Consider the following 25,845-nt stretch of genomic DNA (forward strand, 5'->3'; position numbering starts at 1 on the left):
GTTGGAATATGTAAGGGTAGTGTGCATGTTGGTGGTCGACCTAGTCCAAGTAGTGGATGGTTGTGTGTGCCCCTGATTTCTGTTATTGCAGAGTGCACTGTTTGTGTCTTAGTCCATGCCATGGGTGTCCCACGTGTGTTTGTGGCTATGTAAGGCTGTGCTGTCCTTAGGCACATATGATGTCAACATTTGTCCTTCACGGCATCGGCGCATGTTTTTTGTGGTGATCGTGTGCTTGCTGAGGGGGAGTAAGTGAGCAATATGTGGTGTAGTTGGGTTGTGGGGAGGCATGAAAGAGAAGTGGGGGGGTGGGCAGGGATCCAGTACTTTCTCAGCATCGCCTAATCATATCTCCACTATTCACCCCATGGGCTATCTACCTCGTCTCACTTTTGTCTGGACTCGATCTTGTACGGCTGTTTACTTCCTTGTTTAGAGGTAGCCCTCAAGTTGGGTGTTTCATGGCCCAGGTCTCCCATACCTCATGTCTCCAGCTTTGACTCAGCAGTAAGTGGCCTGTGGCTATCTCGTATCTATCCACTTGTGATATATATCAAATGAGTTCCTGCATTGTTGTTGTGGAAGTGGATAGCCAATTTTTTTCTATATGTGACAGTGCTGCTATCAAGTTAAGGAATATCAGATACTTGTCAGCTTTGGGATATGGGGACGTCAAACATGAATAATAAAAGGGAAGCTGGGAGTTAGGCACCTTCATTTTGGTGTGTTTTTCGAAGAGATAACATCCTGCCAATAAGTTTGAATTTTGGCGTGTTTTTAAGAGAGATATTTGATTTGGTGTGTTTTTAAGAGAGATAACATCCTGCCAATAAGTTAGAATTTTGGCAAAGCTCCACCAAATATGTAGAAATGTGCCTGTGTCCCTATGGCAGAGACAGCAGGTATCTGCTTTAGAAGGTAGGATCTTGGCCATACGTGTGGGCACCATGTACCATCTATAGAATAGCTTGCGTGAAAGTTCCATATGGGCTGCGCACGCCGTATCACCTTTGTAACAATTGATGTAGGTAAGCCAGGATGACTCAGGTAACTGGCGCCCTGGTCCTTTTCCCATGCCCTAACCCAAGAAAGTTGTTGGAGTTCTGAGTTTGTGTTCAAAAGAGTGTAAATAGTAGAGATGGGTTTCTTGATGTGGAAATAGTGGGCCTTCAACAGCACGTCTCTCGGGAGGGAGGCAGATATATGTTTAGACTTCGGGACCCTGTGAAGATGATCCAGCACCAACATGTCGATCTCTGGGAGCAGGGCTCTGAAGAAGCCATTGACATGAGTTTTTCGAAAGCTGTGATTAAACTTGTCTGAGAGTTGGATGCAGGGGTTATCAGTTGGCTAAGCCACCAAGACCTCTTCGGGACAAATGCAGATAGGTCTGCTTCTTGCACCTACTCAGGGATGCCACGCAACCTCAAGTTGCTCCGCCGAGAGGAATCCTCTAGATACTTGAATTTACCTCATATTTTGCAATCTGTTATTCTAGGTCTATATATATATATATATATATATATATATATATATATATATATATAAAATGTGTGTATGTACATATAATTATTTTAATGTGTATAATGATTCATTGCTTTTTTCACCAGCAGGGGGACTGCCTCCCCCTGCAGGCATATCTGCAGACAGCTATGCCTGCCATGTGATCGCTCTTGTGTGTGTGTTTGCTAAACAAACCTAAAGATCACTTTGGGGGGAGATAAGGGAAGGAGAACATTTTTTTTTCTTTTTTTTTGGAATAGGACAATAAATTTAAATGACAATATTGGTTAGTCTATAAAAATTTTGGGACTTCCATATTGATTGTATGGAGTTAATAACTTCTCCCAAACACTTAAGCTTGTATGGACTATAGGTCTATTGAGATGACTAAGATGCTGAAATGCCCGAGAATCTAGGGACTAACCATAATTATAACTATATAGATTAGTATGTGGTCCATGAAGGACCAATGGAATACCAGCCATCTTGAGGATGAATGATTACTTGCAAGAAAAAAATATAGTCTCTCAAAAAACAGATTAAATGATTTTTTGAGGAAAATAATCCAAAAGATACCTCTCATTCTAATAATTGGTGTGCCTTTAAAGCTACCATGAGAAGCAACCTTCTAAGTTTGAACACCCAATTAAAAAAGGAAAAAATAGTTGACATGATAACGCTCTATGATTTAGCAAAAGCCTCAAAAAATAATAAATCAAATCCCGATAAGACGAACATGGCTGCCGTAAGTAAGATTCAAAAACAAATTAACCAAAAAATATTAGATAGTAATGCTAAGATCAAGGAGAAACTAAAAATGAAGAACTATAGTAAAGGTAACCGGGCGTAAAATATGCTAATGAGGAGGCTGAGAGACAAAATTACATCAAACAAAATTACTAGAATAGAGGTTGATGGAGCGGTACACTATACTCCCAAGTTGATTGCCAATTTCTTTAACGCATAGTATGCCCTCTCTGCTGCTAATAAGGACATAGACAAGTATTTAGACAACACTAAGGTCCCGGTAATCCCTGATAGTCAAAAAGTCATGCTTAATTGCCCTATAGCGACCCAGGAGGTGGGGGAGGATATTAAAAACTTAAAAACTAAAAAGACACCATGTCCAGATGGATTCTCAAATCTATTTTACAAAACTTTTAGAGAACTACTTAGCACTCATTTAGCAGACACCTTTAAAGGACCACTATAAGCACCCAGACCACTTCAGCTCAATGAAGTGGTCTGGGTGCCAGGTACCTCTAGTTTTAACCCTGCAGCTGAAAACATAGCAGTTTCATAGAAACTGCTATGTTTCACTGAGGGTTAATCCAGCCTCCAGTGGCTGTCTCACTGACAACTGCTAGAGGCGCTTCCGCGATTCTCACTGTGAAAATCACAGTGAGAAAACGCTGGATGTCCATAGGAAAGCATTGAGTAATGCTTTTCTATGGGCGGTTTGAATGTGTGCGCGGAGCATTTGGATCAGGCCATCTGCAGGGGGAGGAGAGGTCACCAGCACCGAGGGAGACTGGCGCTGGAGAAAGGTTAGTGGCTGAAGGGGTTTTCACCCCTTCAGCCCAGCGGTAGGGGGGCTCTAAGGGTGGGGAGTACCTAATGACCCTATAGTACCAGGAAAACAAGTTTGTTTTCCTGGCATTATAGTGGTCCTTTAACTATATAGTGACAATGGGCCACTTTCCGAATGAAATGCTTAGAGCCATTATACTACCGATTTTAAATCAGCATAAATATCCATCAGAGTAGAAAACTATAGGCCAATTTCACTTATAAATATAGATTTCAAGATTTTCTTAATTAAAACCAACATTAGACATCATTATTGATCAAGATCAAGTAGGTTTTGTCCCTGGGCGCACAACTTCATACAACGCCAGACGCATTATCGATATCTTAGATTGCGCCAAAAGAAAAAATATCCACTACTACTACTATTGGCAGGGATGGATACACCGGGTGATCCTGTCCTTGTATTCTTGCCCTTCAGCGAGGATAATAGGCCCAAATATATGTGCCGACTGGTTTAATCTATACAATGGAACAAGAAAGGGCTGCCCGTTGTCTCCAGCCCTGTATATTAGTTCTATGGAGATACTAGCAATTAATATCAGAAATACTAATTTCAACTAATAAAAGGCATTGCTACAAAACAAAGAGACCTAAAACTGAACTTATATGCAGATGACCTGATTATAACCCTAACCGACCCCAAGTAGTATCTAATAGTGATATATCGAACTATAAAATTAATGAGAGTAAATCAACAGTATTGGATATTAATGTAGACAAAGAGAGTAGGAATCTTATTAATAATAGCTAGAAATTTACTTGGGCAAAAATCACCCTTCCATATCTTGGTATTTTCCTGACTAGAGAGGTGTGCAACGTTATGCAGATTAATTTACTAAGCTGTCTCAGGGAAATGAAAAGCTCACTGAAAAAAATGGAGACGCGTTGAGATCACTTGATGAATTTGATTAATGCATTCCTCCTTCCTAAATGGGCCTAATGATTTTGCATGCTCCCCTTAAAAATAGCTAGACCTTGGCTAGAAATAATCCAAAACAGAGTTAATAATTACATCTGGAAGGGCAACAGAGCAAGATCATCAGAGATGGATTTTTCAGTTTTCCAAGTATTATGAGCATATACCTTTGCAAATCTGATCTTCTATATATATATAGAACTCAGTTAGACAGTGCTAAAAATGAAGGCTGGTATCATTTAGAAAGTGAGATTTGCGGAATAGAGGGTTTAAGTTCTATCTTGTGGTTTGGGAGCACAGATCCCCCAAATAATCTCTGTGAGAAAATTGAATACACACTTGGATTCACTACTGGAAGACTGAAAGATGATTAAAAAGAAGTGTGGCATAGATAATCAACTAACAAACCAATATGCCATATATTTAGAAAATCAGACATTTAATGAACAATATTTAAACAAATATATGATTTGATATCATTTTATTCATAATTCCTTCAGTGTTTATTTTACTTTTCTTACAGACCATTTTGCTTTATTGCTTTGTTGGAAATAAAGAAGAGTTAAACAAAAAAAAAAAAAAAAAAAAAAGAAAACTGGGTAACTGAGCTCAAAAAGGAGCTCAAATTCTTCTTGTATGGTCGCAGTGTTGCCAACCCAGCCTTTCAACCAAATATTTGTATTACTGGTTTTGAAATGGTAACATTTAAGATGCAGCTAATACTATTTGCACCTTTTTAAATCAATATTAAATTCTGATGCACCCCCAATTGAAATTGGATTTTAGCATGATACACATATAAAGTGTCCCTAGATGACAGAAAGAAAATGTAATCACTCTAGTCCTAATCAGTTAAAAATGATGGAGAAAATAATTACAATTCACTTATGCAATACATTATGTAATCTTATTTAAAACAACCAGGGAGCATCCTACCTTTTCTACAAATATATAAAAGTACTCTTAAGCACAAATTACATCATGTATGAAAACAAAACTAACTGCAATAAGGTGGTGAATTTTGGAACACACATTTTAAGTTTGCTTATCATTATCTAGATTATTCTGCAAAGTCTAACTACACAATCTATATAATGTTATATTTAGTTATCTAGTAATTATATATGTCCTGGCCAGAACTTACAGCTAAAATATTCAGTGATGCAGAGGTAGGGATACGCATAGAAGACTGTAAGCTCATATAGCAGGTCAAAATTGTTATTCTACATGGGATCTAGTTCTTGAGACAACTGACACTTAATATTTGCATTACTAAGCAATTCCCTTTTATCCAGTTCTGCATTTTCCACGGCGGTTCTGCTGCTGAAAACGTCTCAATTTGTGTGCCCAAACATCACGCCATGGGAGTGCCAGACTATTCTTATCCAAAATTAAACGAGCTGGATCAGGTGACTCTTCATCATTACCAATAATTAAGTAGGACTTTCCAACTTGCATTCTTAGGCAGTCACATGCTAAGTCCTGATCTGGTACCCAAAGAGGCTGTTCACCACGGCGAATGGGCACCCTCCTCTGTCTGTATACAGTCAGCACCGTGGCTGTGAATTGCCACCACTCTCCAGACTGTTCCATTGACAACAGTTGAGCACGAAGAACTGTAGGATATAAATTTAAAAAAAAGACATACATTGTTAGCATAAGTTAATAAGGCAATGGCCCTTTACATTTATTTAACCCCTTAAGGACCAAACTTCTGGAATAAAAGGGAATCATGACATGTCAGACACGTCATGTGTCCTTAAGGGGTTAAATCATTATGATTTGATTGGCTGGCTTAACTGTTGCAGCCAATCAGAATTGCACCTTATCTGAGATTTCTAGAAATCCTTATAAATGAAAAGTTAGAAGTCTTTCTAGTTGATTTTAATGGAGTATGTAGATATCATCTTTATCATATCATAATTTTAAATCTTTTTCAATTGTTTTTTATTTTAAAGGGTGTCAAATTCCAAGTTCAGAGCAAATGTTTTCAGGCACATCTATTGACATCATTGAATTAAGTGAGTGATATTATGAAATACAGTGCGGTATAAGTGACAGAGACCTACACCTATAAGTGGAGCTCTCAAACGGATAGAAATCTTACCAAGCGTAACTTGATTCAATAGTATGGTGTGAAGTACATGCCAAAAAGTATAACAAACAAAAGATACAATATAGTACAGATGGTATTTTAAAATTGCAATGCAGAGAATAATGTAGCAGACAGAACACTCACATTTTAAGGAGCCTGTGTGTAAAAACTGGCTCCGTACTTAGGCTTGTGTGCTTATTTTGGTAGCACCACCCTTCCGCTTCGGCTTTGAGTAGTTCTCATAGATAAAACATAAAAGGAGAACGAACCAATGTGCAGACTGTAGCAATTAAGAAAACGGGTCTAGAATAGTAGATGTGGTGTTCACCTGGTCCTGAGGTCCCGGTTCTAAGGTGTTTAGGTATGATGCCAATTTAAATAGGGATGGCACTGCCAGTATGGAGATTCCTAGAGGCTCCTGAAAGGACTTGAGCAGGATATCTTGATTACAATAACAAATTTATTGATGTGCAATAGCAAATAAAAATAAAAAGTTAAAGTCCTTTGGAATAGTCCTTTAAAATGGCCAATACGCATTTCACTCTCAATAGATCTTCCTCAGTCAGCTGTAATGATGGTCCTCTGAATCTTCTATTTTAAATGTCCTTTAGTCCTTCCACTTTAGTGATCTAAATACAGTTTGACCAATCACAGTGATGTATAGTTATTTCATGTGTGTAACTGTGTGCATACTTTCAATTGGCTGAATTTTCGGCGCTTTTATTTACTTTACAATGGTGGACAGTGGTGGTTGGCGGAAGTACTGGGAACTCTCCGGAGCGGTTGGCGGAAGTGACGTCACGGACCTCCGTGAACGTCATCTAACCGCCACCCCGAAGAGACTCCCAGACACTCCGACCCTGCTACACGCCTCTTATGCGTCCGGGCCGGAGGGAGGGGACTCTAATGGGTGGGAGGAGATTCATCCCTGAGAGGATGATGTGTAGGCACATCGGCTCGTGCCGCCCTTCGGGCATGCCGATGTGCTCACGGACTCCTCCTCCCTCCAACACAGCACGGCAATGGAAGGGAGTGTAAACATAAATAGATAAATAGTGGGCAGGGGAAAAAATGTAGGGGGAGAGAAAAAAAAAGACGGACATAAGATAATTATAATTAGTACTTATATTTGCATATGAAAGAACATTTTATTTGATATCCTTAATGTATATCTATATCAAGTGACGTATTGTACATAAAGTGCATAAGGTATAGTGTTTATTTAGAGGAATATGAAAGAGGTTATATTAAGTGCTAAATTTAGATTGGTATGTACAGAGATGGGTATCCTTATGGATATATTTTGGTGTATCCAATAGAATATTAAATGCATGTTAATAAAATATTGACAAAGTAATATTCTCAATAAATTATTAAACAACAAATTTGGAATTTAATACATATTGGGATGGGGATTAAACCAACGTGTTCAAGGATAGCATGTGTAAAATATGTTTATTTAAAACATGTTTATTTAAAATGAGCCCCCAAAAAGAAATGTGAAAAGATATCCAGATAAAAATAAGTGGTGAAAGGTGAATTCAAATAAAATGGCAGAGTTTGAAGTCTATATTCAAACCCCAGGGTTTTAAAGTCCCGAGGTTAAATATCCACCTCATCTCGCTCTATCCCAAAAGTTTGTTAGGGTCCCCTCCTCGCTAATTTCCCTTAACCTTATGTATGCCAGTGAATTTCAGCCCTCTTGGCTCGCTATTGTGTTCAAGTGCAAAGTGGTGTGATACACTATGTCCTTCAAATTTTCTCCTGATGTTTCTGATATGTTCTTCACACCTTATGTGTAGATTACGTTTAGTGCGTCCCACATATTTTAAGCCACAGGGGCATTCCAATAAGTATATTACATTGCTCGAGTGGCAAGTTATAAGTTCTTTAATGGGAATTCTTCATTGTTATTGAAATTCTTAAACCTCTTAATGTGTCTCTTTTTATTTTTTTATTGTTTGTGTTTCTGCACGCCAAGCAAGTACCGCATCCATAAAAAACGTTTCAGTTGTCTAAGAAAGTAGTGGCCCTTGTTTTCTTAATATGGTTTTTTACCAGTAATCTATTTAGATTGGCGGCCCCTCTAAACACTATTTTAGGTTTTTCTGGTAGGAGACAGAACATGGTCTTGTAGTAGGATGGGCCAGTGTTTATTTAGAATTTTTCTTAATGCCCTGTTATTGTGGCTGTAGTTACATATAATAGGCAGATTGACTTCACCTTCATTTTTCATTCTATTTTTTTTCTTGTAATAGAGTGTTTTGTTGTAGGTGTCTTTTAGTATTTTCGTTTTATAGCCCTTGTCTAATAGGTCAGTGATTAATTTGTCCGCTTGTTCCTTAAAAGTGTCCTCATCGGTGCAATTTCTCTTAATTCGAACGAGTTGTGACTTGAGTACACTGTTTAACCATGGGGAGAAATGGCAACTAGAGGTATGGATAAAACTATTGACATCCACATCTTTAAAATGTGTTTTAGTTTTCACCCTTTCATTATCTATAAAAATATCAAGATCTAAAAATGTGACTGCGTGTAAAATTAGTAGTTAAAATAATGCCCCATTCATTATTATTAAGCTGTTTAAAAAAGTGTGTAATGTGTTCTCTGTGCCTTTCCAAATAAAAAATAGGTCATCTATGTAACGGTTATAGGTCACCAGGCCCTCTACCCAGCCATCGTTAAGTTGTAGGTAATGGCGTTCCCAATCTGCCATAAACAGATTGGCATAGCTGGGTGAGAGCCTGGTGCCCATCGCCGTCCCACACACCTACAGGTAAAAAGTATCGTTGTACCAAAAATAATTACTGGTTAAAATTAATTGTATCGCTTCCATGATAAAATCAATTTGGTCTAGTTAAAAGAAATGGGATTGCTCCAGAAATAATCTCACTGCTGTGCAGCCCTTCTGATGTGTGATAATGGTATACAGAGAGCTCACATCTGTGGTTACCAAATAGTAATCTTTTTCCCATTTAATTGTTTGAAAGTGTCTCAGAATGCTCCCTGTATGCTTTAGATAAGTGGGAATAGATCGAACTATGGGCTGCAGGCATTTGTCCACATATTCTGAGAGTCTGCATGATATGGAATTTTGGCTCTTTTTTCCATCTGGATAGGGGTCCACATATTTGGTGTACTAGGTCTGGGGTGGGGTCTTATGAGTGGCTTGGGTTCTATTTTTTCACTAGGTTTCCTCTTGTAATGGTCCATGGTTGGGTTTTCCCTTTCTTTGTGGTGTGTATGTACGGACGTGAATTATAAGAGTTATACTTATGTTGGTCATATCTATTTTGGTCATTGTGTCTATGTCACATCCTTTTCCAAGCTGCGGATCAGTCTGGTGATAGCTTCTGGTATCCAGTACTCTTTTTACAATTCTTGTTTAGTTTTTTTTTTGGTTTTCTATTCCATTTTTCTGGGTTTATTCCTGTATTCTGTCCCGGGAATTCCCAGTCTCCAGGGTTCATTTACATGTTTGTTTTAAGTTGCCACACCCGTTCCTTTTCCATGATTCCTTTTGTTTCAGTTGGAGCCTGCAGGCAGTTGCTCAAGCCTTCTGTCTTTTCTTTCAGGTAAGTGCTATATGTGTTTCTTATGGTTCTTTTAGCATACATTAGGCAGAGTAGGACCTGTCAGATATAGGGTACATTGGCGTTGCTGGCAGACTTTGCAATGTATGATCATATAATGTAACTAAATCCCCATGATTTTCATATATAGTACTTAGTTATTTCTCCTCTTGTTTTGCCTATCATATCTTGTCTTGTTTTAGTTTGTATTCCCAGTGCATGTACAGTCCTGTCAAGTCCTGCCCATGTTATGTCAATGTTTCTCTTATGTATTGTGTACATGTTCTGGGTTTAGCTTCCTATCCTTCTCTGGCTCTGGGTTCTATTAGTTCTGTCTTGTTTTTCATGTTTGGTGCCTTTCCTAGTCTTTCCTTGATTCTGTACTGGATACATTCTTGCTGCAGAGCCTCCATAGTCAGCTCCTGGGAGGTCTGCTTATTTCCTAGCTCCTAGTTCCTGGGATCCGCATAAGCTGCATCAGGCTTCTGGTATGTGGCTGCACAAACGCTGGAGCTCAACACCAGTGGGCGTGCGGTTACCCTGCACCAGACCCTGCTAATCCACCTCCACACTGTGACTCCTACTTTGAACATCAGGCATACTGGGTCCTGGACCTCGCCCGGCCACCCGGACAGTGTCTGGGTCCAGGGCACCAGACCGCCACCCTGACAGTCTATTGTTTTTACCAAACGTTCTAACTTCATTGCGTCTGTAATCGTTTTTTGTCTCACATGTACTTTCTCTTTTTTATTTGTATTATCTCTTGTTCCACTTTATCTGTAACATTGAATTTTTTCTGTGATTTTCTTGTATTCTTCTGCGTTAGTGTGGTTAATAAGGAAATTTTGTTCCTTATTTATTTCTGTGTCTAGTTTATCTAATGTGAGTTTTCTTTTTGCTATGATCTTTTGCATCATAGTAAAAGAGAAGGATACCACACTGTATTTCATATTATTGTCTAGTGGAAAAGAGGATATGTGTATAGAGCTGCTTTTCAACCATTTTTATTCACGTTTAAGCACTTTTTGTTACACACATCCCTCCGTGAAAGGGGGTAACTTTGGATTGGTATTCATAAGTGAGTGATATTGTTTTTTTTTTTTTTTGTAGGTGAATGGCATGCTGTAGTAGGATCACAGCCCCTATAATGTTTAGTCAGCCTTCAAGCTGACTGAATATCATTGGAGTTCTAGTTCTATTAATGCTATCCAGGGGTGGATCCAGAGCCTGATCTCGGGAGGGGCACTTGTAGATTATGTAAGAAATAATCCAGGCACAATAACCACTACAACTCTGTGTAGTGGTTATGGTGCCAGGAGTGCTGGGACCCACTTCCAGAGAAAGTAGTCAAACGTTTAATAACAGTTTGACAACTTACCTGGGGTCTGCTGGGATATGGGGCTGTAGTAGAGCAAAGGAGCAGTGGTGTGTGTGAGGGGTGCAGTGTGTGTGTGTGCGTGTATGTGTGTGAAGGTTGCAGTGTGTGTGTGTGTGACAGTGTATGTCAGGGGTGCAGTGTGTGTGTGTGAGGGGTGCAGTGTATGTGTGGGGAAGTGTGTGTGTGTGTGGGGGGGACAATGTGTGTGTGAGACAATATGTATATGGGGCAGTGTGTGAAGGTTGCAGTGTATGTCAGGGGTACAGTGAGTGTGAGGGGGCAGTGTGTGTGTGGGGGCAGTGTGTGTGTGGGTGGGGCAGTGTGTGTGTGAGTGTGGGTGGGGGCAGTGTGTGTGTGCAGTGCAGTGTGAGTGTGTGCGTGTATGTGTGTGTGAGCAGTGTGTGTGTGTGTGTGAAGGTTGCAGTGTGTGTGTGTGTGTGTGTGACAGTGTATGTCAGGGGTGCAGTGTGTGTGTGTGTGTGTGTGTGAGGGGTGCAGTGTATGTGTGGGGGGGATAATGTGTGTGTGAGACAATGTTTGTAAGGGGGCAGTGTGAGAAGGTTGCAGTGTATGTCAGGGGTTGAGTGAGTGTGAGGGGGCAGTGTGTGTGTGTGGGGGGGCAGTGTGTGTGTGTGGGAGGGCAGTGTGTGTGTGTGTATGTGAGGGGGCAGTGTATGTGTGGGGGGGCAATGTGTGTGTGAGACAATGTGTGTATGGGGGCAGTGTATGTGTGTGTAGGGAAATGTGTATATGGGGGAAATGTGTGTATGGGGCAGTGTATGTGTGTATGGGGAGGCAGTGTGTGTGTAGGGTAATCAGTGTATGTGTGTGTGTGTGTGTGTGTATGGCAATGTGTGTATGAGGGGGCAGTGTGTGTGTGTGGGACAATGTTTGTATGGGGTCAGTGTATGTGTGTATGGGGGGGCAATGTATGTGTGACAGACCCTCTGTCCCTGATTTTTGTAACTGGGAAAAACTATTCATTTAAATCATTTGTCTAAAATTAATGGATCTGTTATTAAGATTCGTTCGTATCACAAATTTTCTGCCGGACGACCGACCACCCAGAACTTTAACCTCCCTGACCCGATTAACACCCCTAAAACCACAAACACCTCAACGTTCTATTTGATCAACAGGGTGGTCGACGTTTGTCTGTACGAACACGTGGCGACGGGCATTTTGTTTAGCCGAACACGCTCAGCGGTGTTTGGTTGTTGAACGCGTGGAACTATTTTCGGCTACAATTTCCATGAACACTGCTGAAACTTCTACCTTCCGTGCGTTCGGCTAAAACCATACGACAGAGCGCTATTTCTGGAACTTAAACTCATAAACAGGACGCATCCAATGACAGTAGGCACAAACTAATCCGTTCGTGCAATTGGTACTTTATTTGAAAAGATAGACCGACCGCACAGCCTGAATCTGTAGAATTGCTTTGGGCATGAAAATGTGCGTGTGGTCGGTCAAATAAGACTTTCAGCTAACTACCGATCCACAAGACCAATTCGTCTGAATTGTGTATATCTTTGTTCCCTGATTATGCTGGTTTAGAAAGTGTAACTTTTATTGGAATCACAAAGTTTTAAAGTTATAAAAATTATGTAAAAAAGTATATTTTTTGCTTGGAGATAATTGAGTTGATACAGCAATTAACTCAATTATCTCCCAAGCAGAGGAAAGGAATTTACAGTAATGAATGGGAGTGTGTAACTGTGATTGTACGCTATTGGTTGTTAAGTTTGTATTTTCAGTGCCCAACAAGGTCCACGTGGGTGTAAACCTTGTGGGAAAACGAAAGGCTTGTGTGCTCATTAAAATAGTTCTACTTCATCCTCAATCTAGAGTCTTGTCTCTTATTGGGGTAAACTGCTATACAGCTATAACACTAGCTCAATTAAGAGCTTCTCAACTTGGATGACTGCTGGATGCTGAGAATACCCCTCACTCATCGGGAGAAGGACACCCTCTAGCAGTGGGAGCCCCTCTACTCACCGGGAGAACAGCTACATCGTGTATGCATGGGGCAGTGTATGTGTTTGGGGCAATGTGTGTATGGGGGGCAGTATGTCTATAGGGGTATAGTGGGAGCAGTGTATGTGTGTATGGGGGGCAGTGTATGTGTGTGTAGGGGGGACAATGTGTGTATGCCGGGCAGTGTGTGTATAGGGGGTAGTGTGCGTGGGTGTGTGGAAATGTGTGTATGGGGGCAGTATATGTTGGTGTGGGGTAATGTGTGTATTGGGGGAAGTGTATGTGTGTATGGGACAATGTTTATTTGGGGGGGCAGTGTATGTGTGGGTGGGGAAATGTGTGTGTGGGGGGCAGTGTGTGTATGGGGGCACTGTATGTGTGTATGGGGGGCAATGTGTGTGTGTATGGGGGCAATGTGTGTGTGTGTATGGGGGTCAGTGTGTGAATGTGTAGGGTGTGTGTGGGTTAATCTTTGTATGGGGCAGTGTGTGAATGTGTAGGGTGTGTGTGGGGCAATGTGTGTATGGGGGCAGTGTGTGTGTGTGTGTGGCAATGTGTGTGTGTGTGTGTATGGGGGCAGTGTGTGAATGTGTAGGGTGTGTGGGGCAGTGTGTGAATGTGTGGTGAGGAGGGTAGGGAGACTTTTTTTATAATGTATATATATTTTTTAATTTAATAAAAATATATATACACTTTATGTCCCCCCCCCTTCTTACCTATACTGAGGGAGCTAGATTGCCTGGTGGTCCGGTGGGGAATCCCTGGTGGTCGCAGTGGTGAGAGGGAACTCTAGTCCACAGCTAGAGTTCACTCTCACGAGATCCGGAGCGCTAGCCCTGCAATGGCCGCCAAGGGAGACACTCGGGGGGACAATTGCCCCGTTGCCCACCCCCTCCCCAGATCTGCCAGTGCTGCTATCCTATACCATATGATTAACCTATTCTAAAGTTTATAGAAGAAACATTTCTATTCACATATAGGGCTGAGTAGAGGATACAAGAGAAGTCCCAGGTGGGCTGGGCATATCATGTGGCTCCACTGGGCTCCATATTGGGGGGCAGCTATCCTGGGGCACTGGGAATCACCCAGTATGGTGATTTATTGCATATTTATGTCACATGACCAGGGTTTGTGAATTTCAGGCATATTTAAGGAGCCTGTAATTATTTTCCACTGCATTGCGGTCAATTATACCCTGCTATCTTAGAAATTAGTTGTAAGAACAATGGGTTTGATATAAAAGGGTGCCACTGAATATTCAACAAAATATTAGCATCTGTGCAACTGTGAAAAATAAGTCAGCAACCTATTATTTCTTCCTGTAAAACTTTGTATATACATGCTGTGAGAAAAGTGTGCTGCTTTTCTTATATGTATAAAAATAGCCTTTAACAAACACAAAAATCAGATTTGAATGCAAACATAAAGTACAAGAATTTCAGAAGAAATGCCATAAACCATTGAGTAGATAGTGAGATGCAACAGGTCTTAAAATATCTTATGCTTTTCCAGATATATTTATTTATAATAATAATAATAACAACAACTAGTATTGATATAGTGCCTTTCTCCCAGTGGGACTCAAAGCTCTTTTCTGCGCTCTCTCTCGGAATTAACCAAATCAGCAGCTAAATAGTAATAGATGTTGTTTACATGGAAATGAGTTCCATTCTATTTGGTGTTTGATATTAATATATGTGTGCATTGAGTGTTTTAAGCTTTAGAATCTTTTCAGTAATAAAAACATTTGTGAAATGTTTGTTGTTGGTGCCCTAACATATACACACCTTGGGTGGTTGCACACACTTAACCTGTGCCCCACTTCTTTAGTTTCAGCAGTTGCCTGGTTGATCATCATTTGTTTGAAGACTGTTTAGTTTTATTAGTCATGACACAAAGACAATCAATCACAGATCTTTTCTTTCTGACTGATGCTGGAGGGCCCCTCATTTCTTTCATTACAAATGCCTTGGCCTACAATTTAATGCATTGCAGACCACCTTTTAACAAATGCATTAACACTTTTTCTGCCAGTGAGACATAAAACAGCCTGTATAATAATCTGTTTGCCCATATAACAAAGAAAAGTTAAACTAAAAAGATTTTGTATCATTTATAAAAATATTTTTTTAAATAAAAAATATTTGTACAATGTTATATGTTGGGAATCTACAAATGAAGGAATAATACATGGTATATGTGTTTCAAATAAGTGTTCCTCCATGGCAGAAGAAAGGATTACCAACCAGTGTAAATCTAGTTTTGCCTTTCCTCTTTTTTATCTTTACCCTCTTCTCTTTGAAATCATCAGGAGGAAATCGGCTTAACTAGATAATTCCTTTTGTGTTGTTCATAATTCTCCATACTCAGCAGGGCTTGGACTCAAATGTCTTGGCCATCTCTCATACACACTTTGCTTTTCAGTGCACACTTTGTTTCCAACCCTAACATCCACATCTTCCCAAAGCTGTGGCTTTAACTAATCCAATGAAATGATGATCCCTCCGACATCTTATCCTAGCTGTGTTTGTGGGATCAAGAGAAAGCCCTGCTGGGATTACATTGACCCAAATGGAGAAGGCTAAGTAAGAAAAGCTGAAGAATGTGGTTTTTCCAACTAATTAATGCATTTGCATCTAAAAAGTTTAGAAATCTCATAAGCCGGAGGCCCCATTCTTTTAGGTAAAGTGAAATAAAGACTGTCTAGCTTTCATGCTAAATTTTATCACAATTTGTATTGGTGTCTACATTTTAAAATTGATGTTTGAACTGAATAAATGCATGGCCTGTTTGTTTCTGGCCTTTACTTTAAAATTAACAATTCTCCTGTAAGTCATTTACTTATGATAAAAATTAAAAGTAGGCAGAGATATTGCATTATGCAGGTATTTCGTAGATATAGTTTCTTTTTCTACAGCTCATTTTGACTTTTGGTTCGGATAAATTTACAATTCAAAGCACCACCGACATTAAATCAATATGTTTCTTGCTTATAGTAAGAAAAGTTCAAAAGACTTGAATATAAGCTAAAAATTTACTGGTACTCCAGTAATGCATTAACACCAAATCATTGCTCATTTAGTAGACAGACCATGTTTGGACCTTGACAAGTAGTAATCGGTCGGTGAACCCCAAAAGCAGTAACTAATAAATATGTATTAATATTGTGACAAATGCTCCTTCCCTCGTACGTTTGAAACAAACTCCTGGAGTAGTGTGGAAGCTGGCCTCCTGCCCACCGACTATGGTGCAGGTCTGAGACACTGTTTGGGAGTTACCCTGCCCAGTCGTCATTAGCAGCAGTACAATCATAATAAAGTTGAATTTAAACTGAACACTTTGCATCGCAGGTTCTGCCTGCAAGGTAGAAGATAATTGGTTCCATTGCCACAGTTACCAATTACACAGTTACAATTAGTTACCAATTACACAGTTACCAATTCTGACGGAGGTATTTTTGCAGAGAATTGACATTTGGAGCAGAAATGCTGCAAATACAAACTCATACCACCATGACAACTTATAAAAGCTGAAGTGCTTGTGGTGGGTGGATTAACTGTTGTTATGAATGCACCTGAGATTGCTAAATGTAAGTGATTGCTAAGTGATTACGTTAGCTCAATTAGTTTCATTATGGAGGCACCATGAATTTCTGAACCAAGATAAAGTATAGGAATTTCACTCAGTCAATATTTTCCTCAGCTGATTGATCTTCTTAGCTGCATCATCATACATCTCAAATATGCTATTGGAAAGTCTACAATTATAATTAAAGGAACACTGTAAGCACCCAGACCACTTCAGCTCATTGAAGTGGTCTGGGTACAATGTCCCATGTCCCTTAACCCTGTAATAGTAAGTATTGCAATTTCTAATAAACTGCAATAATTACCTTGCAGAGCTACAAGAGGGACTTCCAGAAAGGAAACTAGTCCATTATCTGACACTGGATGTCCTCACACTATGCATGAGGACCTCCAGCGTCAGATTCTCCGCAGAGGAAAACATTGAACAATTCTATCCTATGGGGAAATCCTAATGCGAGCACTGCCATAGCCGCGCATGCGCATTAGGTCTCCCTTGCCAACTGATGCCAGCATGGGGAGGAGGGTGGGCGGATTTGTTTTCCTGGCACTATAGAATCCCTTTAAGCCTTCTCCACCCAAAGTTTAACCCCTTAAGGACTTCCCAAACTTCTGGAATAAAAAGGAATCATGACATGTCACACATGTCATGTGTCCTTAAGGGGTTAAAGCATCAAATCTACTTTCTTCTTAACCAGATTTCTCCCTCTAGCCTACAGTTCATGTCTTTGACCCTTGGCACAGGTTCCTGCCTACCATTTTGATGACATTCAGGGCATTTTGTGGAAATTCTTTGAGACATTCAGAACATACATAAGGTGCATCAAGGGTCACTTTGAATCAATCCAGAAAAAACCCTACAAAGGTGTTAGCTGCGACTAATTTGCTGGATGTCAAATTTAGTTGATTTCTGCATATTTTAGATCTAAACCCCACATAATATTACTTCTACAGCAATTTCATGAACATGTTTTACTTTAAAGTTCATTTTGTCAATTATTTTCTGCTTACCATAGTCCTTCTTGCAGTATTTTCGTAGATTCATATGCACACGGCTATCGGATGGCTTGCAATATGACTGACACTGACCTGTTGATAATTGAAAGAATATATTTAAATTACTATTATAATCAACACTGAAATTTTTTTTAGACCGAATATGAAGTATGACATTTAATATACCTGCTTTCCATTCTACAGGATATGCTGCAGTGGTTGTCATCTCTTCCTGTATACCTAGAAGTGTTAGACAAAGAAGCTATTTAATTTTCATATTAAATTTTTTTTACATCATTATGCTCCCAGGTTAATGCACAATGCAACCTACTTATCACAGTAAATTGTTATTGAAATATTCTTAAAAGTAAGTCTTCTGTGTGATTTTTAGTACTTTTCCAATAAGTGGCTTGACTAGGATTACTTGGCATGTGAATGAGTATAGAACATTATACAAATATATTCAGGCCAATACAAACCATTGTGTTGAAATCTATTCACAAATCGGTCTTTACATAGGACACAAGGTTGTGCGTTTAGACTGGAAGAAAGAAGATTTTGTCTAAGGCAAAGGAAAGGTTTTTTTACTGTAAAAACAATAAGGATGTGGAATTCTCTGCCTGAAGAAGTGGTTTTATCAGAGTCCATACAGATGTTCAAGCAGCTACTAGATGCATACTCGCAAAAACAGAATATTTAAGGATATAATCTTTCAATGTAGGGTAATAACTGCTTGATCCAAGGATAAATCTGACTGCCATTCTGGGGTCAAGAAGGAATTTTTTTCCTAGCTTGTTGCAAAATTGGAAGTGTTTCAAACTGGGGGTTTTTGCCTTCTTTTGGAGCAACAGCAGAAAACAAAAGTGAGGAAGGCTGAACATGATGGATGCAAGTCTCTGCATATTAAATTCTCTGGTATATCTGTCCGGCTCTTATTATTATCACCATTTATATTGCAGCAACAGATTTCATAGCGTTTTACAATATTATGAAAGGGAGGAATGTAACTATAAATAGGACAATTACAAGAAAACTTACAGGAACAATAGGTTGAAGAGGACCCTGCTCAAACAAGCTTACAGTCTATAGGAGGTGGGATATAAGACACGTTAGGACAGGAAATATCAATCAAATAGGGTGGGAGTGAAGCAGTGCTGGAGGAGAGAGTAAAGCACTGCCCTATAGGAGAGAGCAAGAGACAGGTATGTAAGGTAGAGGTTACTCTGGGAGGCCATAAGCTTTCCTAAAGAGATGGGTTTTAAGGCACTTAAATGATTGAAGATTAGGGGAGAGTCTGATGGGGGTAGGCATATAGGATACAGGGAACCAATGTAGGGACTGGCAGAGGGGTGAGGTGTGAGAGGACCGACTAGAGAGGAAAATAAGTCTGGCAGCGGCATTCATTACAGACTGTAGCGGGGCAATACGGCTTTTGGGGAGACCAATCAGGAGAGGGTTACAATAATCCATGCAGGAAATTACTAGAGCATGGACAAGCTCCTTGGTAGCATCTTGTGTAATAAAGGGGCAGATGCGGGCTATGTTTTTAAGTTGGTATCTACAGGATTTGGCAACGAACTGGATGTAAGGCTCAAAGGTGAGGCCAGAAGTCAAGTATGACGCCAAGACAGCGTGCTTGCAAGGATGGGCTTATGTGGATATCACTGACTTGAAGGTAGAGCGAGAGAGGAGGATCAGTATAAGGAGGAGGTAGGACAAGGAGTTCAGTTTTAGAGAGATTGAGTTTCAGAAAGCGCAAGGACATCCAGTCAGAGATGGAAGAAAGGCAAGCAGTGACACGTTGCAAGACAGCAGGGGAGAGGTCTGGGGAGGAGAGGTATATTTGAGTGTCATCAGCATACAGGTGGTAGTGGAATCCAAAAGAGGCAATATGTTTGCCAAGAAAGGCAGTATAAAGAGAAAATAGAAAAGGGACCAAGGACAGAGATAAGAGGAAAACCATGAGAGGACAGAGTCACAGAGACCGAGCGATTGAAGGAGGAGTTTGAAGGAGGAGAGCATGATCAACAGTGTCAAAGGCAGCAGAGAGGTCAAGGAGAATTAGTATGGAGTAGTTACCTTTGGATTTAGCTGTGATTAGGTCATTAGTAACTTTGACAAGAGCAGTCTCAGTAGAGTGGAGAGGGTGGAAGCCAGACTGAAGAGGGTCAAGGAGAGAATTGGAATTGAGAAAGCGAGACACATGGGTAAAGACAAGTCTTTCCAAAAGCTTTGATGAAAAAGGGAGCAGGGATATAGGACGATAGTTAGAGGGGGAGGATGGGTCAAGATATGATTTTTTTAGGATAGGTACTACAGTGACATGTTTAAGGTCAGCAGTAACAGTGCCAGAAGAGAGAGAGTAGTTGAAGATGTGTGTTAGGGAAGGCACAAGACAAGGGGAGAGACATCTGATGAGATGAGATGGGACAGGATCAAGCGGGCAAGTGGTGGGGCGAGAGGAATGGAGAAGCACAGCCACCTCTTGTTCAGTAGCCGGGGAGAAAGTCTGAATGTTAGGAAAGGCATGATTTACGTGTGGTGGGGGAAGAGAACGGCAAGGAGGGGAGAATTATTTCCTTAGCTCTTCAATCTTGTCGGTAAAGTAGCATGCAAAACTATCAGCTGTAAGGTTTGTTTTGGGGTGGCCACAGCAGGGCGGAGAAGAGAATTAAAGGTGTCATTGAGATGTCTGGGATTGCGGGAGCATGAACTAATGAGAGAGGAAAAGTATGACTGTTTGGCAAGGGCAAGGGCTGCGCTGTATGAATGCAATATGAATCTATATTGGAGAAAGTCTGCCTGGGTGCGGGACTTCCTCCAGGAGCATTAAACACAACGGGAGCAACTCTGCAGATAGCGTGTTCATTTAGTAGGCCATGGTTGGGGTCGTGTCCTCCTCGAGGTGCATGTTTGAAGTGGGGCTGTAGCATTCAGGGCAGAGGTAAGGGTAGTGTTATATGTGGAGATGCCATTGAGGGAAGGAGAGGGAAGGGATGGATAGCAGTTGTGAATCAATGTCAGCTGACATCTGCTGGAGGTCAATGGAATTAAGGTTCCTCCTGAGTTGAGGGGGGTTAGGCTGAGGTTGTTGGGTGAGGGGGTAATCGAGAGCAAATGATAAGAGGTGGTGATCAGAGAGAGGAAATGGAGTGTTGCAGATATTAGATACTGTACATGAATAGGAGAAATTAAGGTCGAGGGTATTGCCAGTTAAATGGGTGGGAGAATTAGCCCACTGCAATAGCCTGAGGGAGGAAGTAATTGAAAGTAGTTTAGAGGATTCTGGGGTCAAAGGTGAGTTAATAGGAATATTGAAGTCTCTCAAGAATTAGGGATGGAATGTTAGAAGAGAGGAAGTAGGGTTGCCAGGCAGCAAAGTGGTCAAGGAAGAGGAGAGGGGAACCAGGGGGACGATAGATAACGGCAATGTTAGCAGAGAAGGGTTTGAAAAGGTGAATTGAATTTCAAATGATGGGAAAGAGAGGGAAGGGGGGGTGGGCAGAGTTTTAAAAGAGCAATAGGGGTGAAAGGAGAAAACCTACACCGCCACCTTTACTTTATGAATTATAGTATATTATATTTGTGGTCAGAACTTAATAGTATATGTACTAGTGTAAAGGGTGAAAGTGTTGTGCCAAAACCAACATATGGATAGGCCTGAAATAAAATAGGGCCTACCAAGGATAATGTAATAATAAGTTAGTGAGGTGAGTAGGGGAATTGCATTTATATAGGGAAAACTCCTCTAACAAATGTAGGCCTTTGGTCGGAACTTAATATTATATGTAATAGTGTAAGGGGTGAAAGTTGGTAGTGTTGTGCCAAAAAACAACACATGGATAGGCCTGTAATAATAGAGGGCAAAAGATATTGATGAAAAAACACACTTTATAGCATACTTAGAAAGCTAAACATTTTATTGCTTTCCTGAGCTCTTTCTTGGGTTGCAGAATGTAAGTATTGTAGACAGAGGGTTTCCATCTACCCAATATTTTAATAATATGGACTGGTGTGTCCGTACTAGAGGCCGAGAAGGCGGCCCCTATACTGAAGGAATGTCCAGACAAGGAAGAGGGGTGAACACATCCCGGGAATAGATAACTCTTTGCAACAAGTTTCTAATGTAAAATATAGAAGAGGTAAGTGGATGTCCGTGAAGAAGTGGTGGGTAGCTGCTGCGTGTGAGTATTAATGAATCTAGAGTTTTAACAGGGCACCAGTTGTTGTCTGTTGGAAAAAAAGGGATTGTAGAAGGATGGTTAGTCTGGATTGTTTTCGAAGTTTGCAATGAGAGAATGTAATAGTTTTTTTAGGATAGTTTTGATGGGGTATGAAGAAAGAAAAGGGGGTAATTGGGAAAAGTGTTGAGGACGTGATATTGTATGCTTGTACGATATAATTTGATGGTGTCATGTGCTATTTTTAGATGTAGATGACAGAAAGTGTCAAAAGCCACCATGGTCTCGATAGACTAATTTTTTTGTATTACAATTTCATCATAAATTTACAAAAATGGTTAATGCCGTATCGTATGCTGTCTTGGTGCTTGTCGAAAGAGCGTTACGTGAAAGTGACTGTGCGTGACTCGTCAATTCCATCAATCCATAATTAGCTCTGGGAATGATGGGATTCTGGATGGGTGTTCGTTAGCTGAGGGATGTAATTTGAAAAATTCCTGAAAATAAGATGGGGGTAACGCGTCAGCTGCAGTGTTATCTATTCCCGGGATGTGTTCACATTCCAAGAAAAATTGTAATTTGGTGGCAAGCCATGTCGATTTTCGGACCAACTGCATGATGGTCAAAGAGGAGGAACGCCCTTTATTGACTATATTGCATGCCGCCAAATTATCCATAAAACACTTAACTGCCTTGCTAGACCATAGATGACCCCAAGTATGGGCCACCATTACGATAGGGTAAATTTGAAATAAGGCAGAGGTTTCTGTAAAGGCCACCAATGTAATTGTGTCCTTAGGCCAATCATCCCTAAACCAGTGGATACCGAATATGGCAGCAAACCTGGTGTGAGCCGCTGCGTCAGTCCAAATTACATTGGATTGCTTGGCAGTGGGGAAATTAACATGGAGATACCATTCCATTCTGAGAGGAAGTGCTTTCAAATGAGCAAAATCGTCCTTAGCTCGGGGGACAAGGACTATGGTGCCGTTGCCAGGCAGAGTAACCTGGAGATAAATTATCTACCCTGGGGAATGATTTGCATAGTGAAATTGAGGGATCCCAGTAAAGACTGAAGATCCCTCCACTTACATTAACCATTTTGAAGGAATAGATCCAACTCTTCCCTGATGTGTTGCAATTTCTCATCAGGGAGGCATGACTGCATCAACACCGTCTAGTGAGATAACCATGAAAAACAATTTTGTTGTGGGGCCTAAAGTATTTTCGTGGGCCATAGGAACGCCTAGTGTTGAAAAAGAGCTGTAGTGCTAAGCATGCTGCGTGGTGTGTGGGAGTCTGCTTCAACCAACCGGAAGATTCCAAGTAGTGTATTACCATGGGACACCTGACAATGTTCAGGAGCAGCCAACAGACAGTTCAGCGAAGCTGTCAAACAACTTTGGACTTCTCCTGGAACCAACAGTGAGCTGGGTAGCGAAGTAATATTTGGCCCTCCACTTGATGCCACGGATATGCCATAGTGACTGATTAATTGTTAGAAGTTTGAATGTGTTTGTGATATTAATTTTGCTTAGCCAGACGTGTTTGCCTGAATGTAAAACGACTTGTATGGCATTACTATTGTGGTGTAGTGGAGGGAGAACTCTTTGGCAGTTATAAATAGTGATGTACCGAACTGTCCGCCGGCGAACAGTTCCCGGCGAACTTAGCGTGTTCGCTTTGCCACGGCGGGCGGACACATGCGCAGTTCGATCCGCCCCCTATTCGTCATCATTGGGCAAACTTTGACCCTGTGCCTCTCGGTCAGCAGACACATTCCAGCCAATCAGCAGCACTCCCTCCCTTCCACACCCTCCAACCTCCCTCCCAGCATCCATTTTCGATTCATTCGGAAGATGCATGCTTAGTGAGAGGAGGGAAAGTTTAGCTGCTGCTGATTAGATAGGGAAATTGATAGCTAGGCTAGGGTATTCAGTGTCCACTACAATCCTGAAGGACTCATCTGATCTCTGCTGTAAGGACAGCACCCCAAAAAGCCCTTTTTAGGGCTATAACATCAGGCTGCTTTTTTTTTTTTTTTTTTTCCTGTGTAATGTAATTGCAGGTGTCTGCCTGACAGCTTCTGTGTGAGGTTCACATTGGATACTGTGCCTATTTTCCCAGTGCCACCACTCATATCTGTTTTAACAATAGGTTAAGCTTTACATTTAAAATAAAAACATTTTTTCACTGTAATAGAAGAGCAGTTGCCTGCCTGCCAGCTTCTGTGTGAGGTTCACATTGGATACTGTGCCTATTTGCCCAGTGCCACCACTCATATCTGTTTTAACAATAGGTTAAGCTTTACATTTAAAATAAATATTTTTTTTTCACTGTAATAGAAGAGCAGTTAGTTGTCTGCAAGCGTCTGTGTTTCAGGCCTACTTCAGCGTGTACTCTGCAGACCTGTGCCAGCGTGCTTTGACAGTTGCCACTCATATCTTGTGTCTCTATAGCGTGCTTTTACAACCAAAATTTTGTTTCCACTGTAATAGAAGAGCAGTTGCCTGCCTGCCAGCTTCTGTGTGAGGTTCACATTGGATACTGTGCCTATTTGCCCAGTGCCACCACTCATATCTGTTTTAACAATAGGTTAAGCTTTACATTTAAAATAAATATTTTTTTTTCACTGTAATAGAAGAGCAGTTGCCTGCCTGCCAGCTTCTGTGTGAGGTTCACATTGGATACTGTGCCTATTTGCCCAGTGCCACCACTCATATCTGTTTTAACAATAGGTTAAGCTTTACATTTAAAATAAATATTTTGTTTCCACTGTAATAGAAGAGCAGTTGCCTGCCTGCCAGCTTCTGTGTGAGGTTCACATTGGATACTGTGCCTATTTGCCCAGTGCCACCACTCATATCTGTTTTAACAATAGGTTAAGCTTTACATTTAAAATAAATATTTTTTTTTCACTGTAATAGAAGAGCAGTTAGTTGTCTGCAAGCATCTGTGTTTTAGGCCTACTTCAGCGTGTGCTCTGCAGACCTGTGCCAGCGTGCTTTGACAGTTGCCACTCATATCTTGTGTCTCTATAGCGTGCTTTTACAACCAAAATTTTGTTTCCACTGTAATAGAAGAGCAGTTGCCTGCCTGCCAGCTTCTGTGTGAGGTTCACATTGGATACTGTGCCTATTTGCCCAGTGCCACCACTCATATCTGTTTTAACAATAGGTTAAGCTTTACATTTAAAATAAATATTTTTTTTTCACTGTAATAGAAGAGCAGTTGCCTGCCTGCCAGCTTCTGTGTGAGGTTCACATTGGATACTGTGCCTATTTGCCCAGTGCCACCACTCATATCTGTTTTAACAATAGGTTAAGCTTTACATTTAAAATAAATATTTTGTTTCCACTGTAATAGAAGAGCAGTTGCCTGCCTGCCAGCTTCTGTGTGAGGTTCACATTGGATACTGTGCCTATTTGCCCAGTGCCACCACTCATATCTGTTTTAACAATAGGTTAAGCTTTACATTTAAAATAAATATTTTTTTTTCACTGTAATAGAAGAGCAGTTAGTTGTCTGCAAGCATCTGTGTTTTAGGCCTACTTCAGCGTGTGCTCTGCAGACCTGTGCCAGCGTGCTTTGACAGTTGCCACTCATATCTTGTGTCTCTATAGCGTGCTTTTACAACCAAAATTTTGTTTCCACTGTAATAGAAGAGCAGTTGCCTGCCTGCCAGCTTCTGTGTGAGGTTCACATTGGATACTGTGCCTATTTGCCCAGTGCCACCACTCATATCTGTTTTAACAATAGGTTAAGCTTTACATTTAAAATAAATATTTTTTTTTCACTGTAATAGAAGAGCAGTTAGTTGTCTGCAAGCGTCTGTGTTTCAGGCCTACTTCAGCGTGTGCTCTGCAGACCTGTGCCAGGGTGCTTTGACAGTTGCCACTCATATCTTGTGTCTCTATAGCGTGCTTTTACAACCAAAATTTTGTTTCCACTGTAATAGAAGAGCAGTTGCCTGCCTGCCAGCTTCTGTGTGAGGTTCACATTGGATACTGTGCCTATTTGCCCAGTGCCACCACTCATATCTGTTTTAACAAT

General features: G+C 40.7%; 1 protein-coding gene across 1 annotated transcript in view; it reads right to left on the minus strand.

The window, feature by feature from the left end:
* Nucleotides 1–4,509: 4,509 nt before the first annotated feature.
* Nucleotides 4,510–25,845, minus strand: part of LOC134577714 (netrin-1-like) — a 547,430-nt gene continuing 526,094 nt past the window's right edge. The window contains exons 5-7 of the mRNA XM_063436579.1: nt 17,787–17,851; nt 17,627–17,699; nt 4,510–5,625 (exon numbers count right to left, since the gene is read on the minus strand). Of these exons, the coding sequence (XP_063292649.1) occupies nt 5,297–5,625; nt 17,627–17,699; nt 17,787–17,851 (467 nt within the window). The 3' untranslated portion in view covers nt 4,510–5,296. The remainder of the gene's footprint in view (nt 5,626–17,626; nt 17,700–17,786; nt 17,852–25,845) is intronic.

This window comes from Pelobates fuscus, chromosome 11 (assembly GCF_036172605.1).
Source record: "Pelobates fuscus isolate aPelFus1 chromosome 11, aPelFus1.pri, whole genome shotgun sequence".
In the NCBI taxonomy this organism is placed as follows: domain Eukaryota; kingdom Metazoa; phylum Chordata; class Amphibia; order Anura; family Pelobatidae; genus Pelobates; species Pelobates fuscus.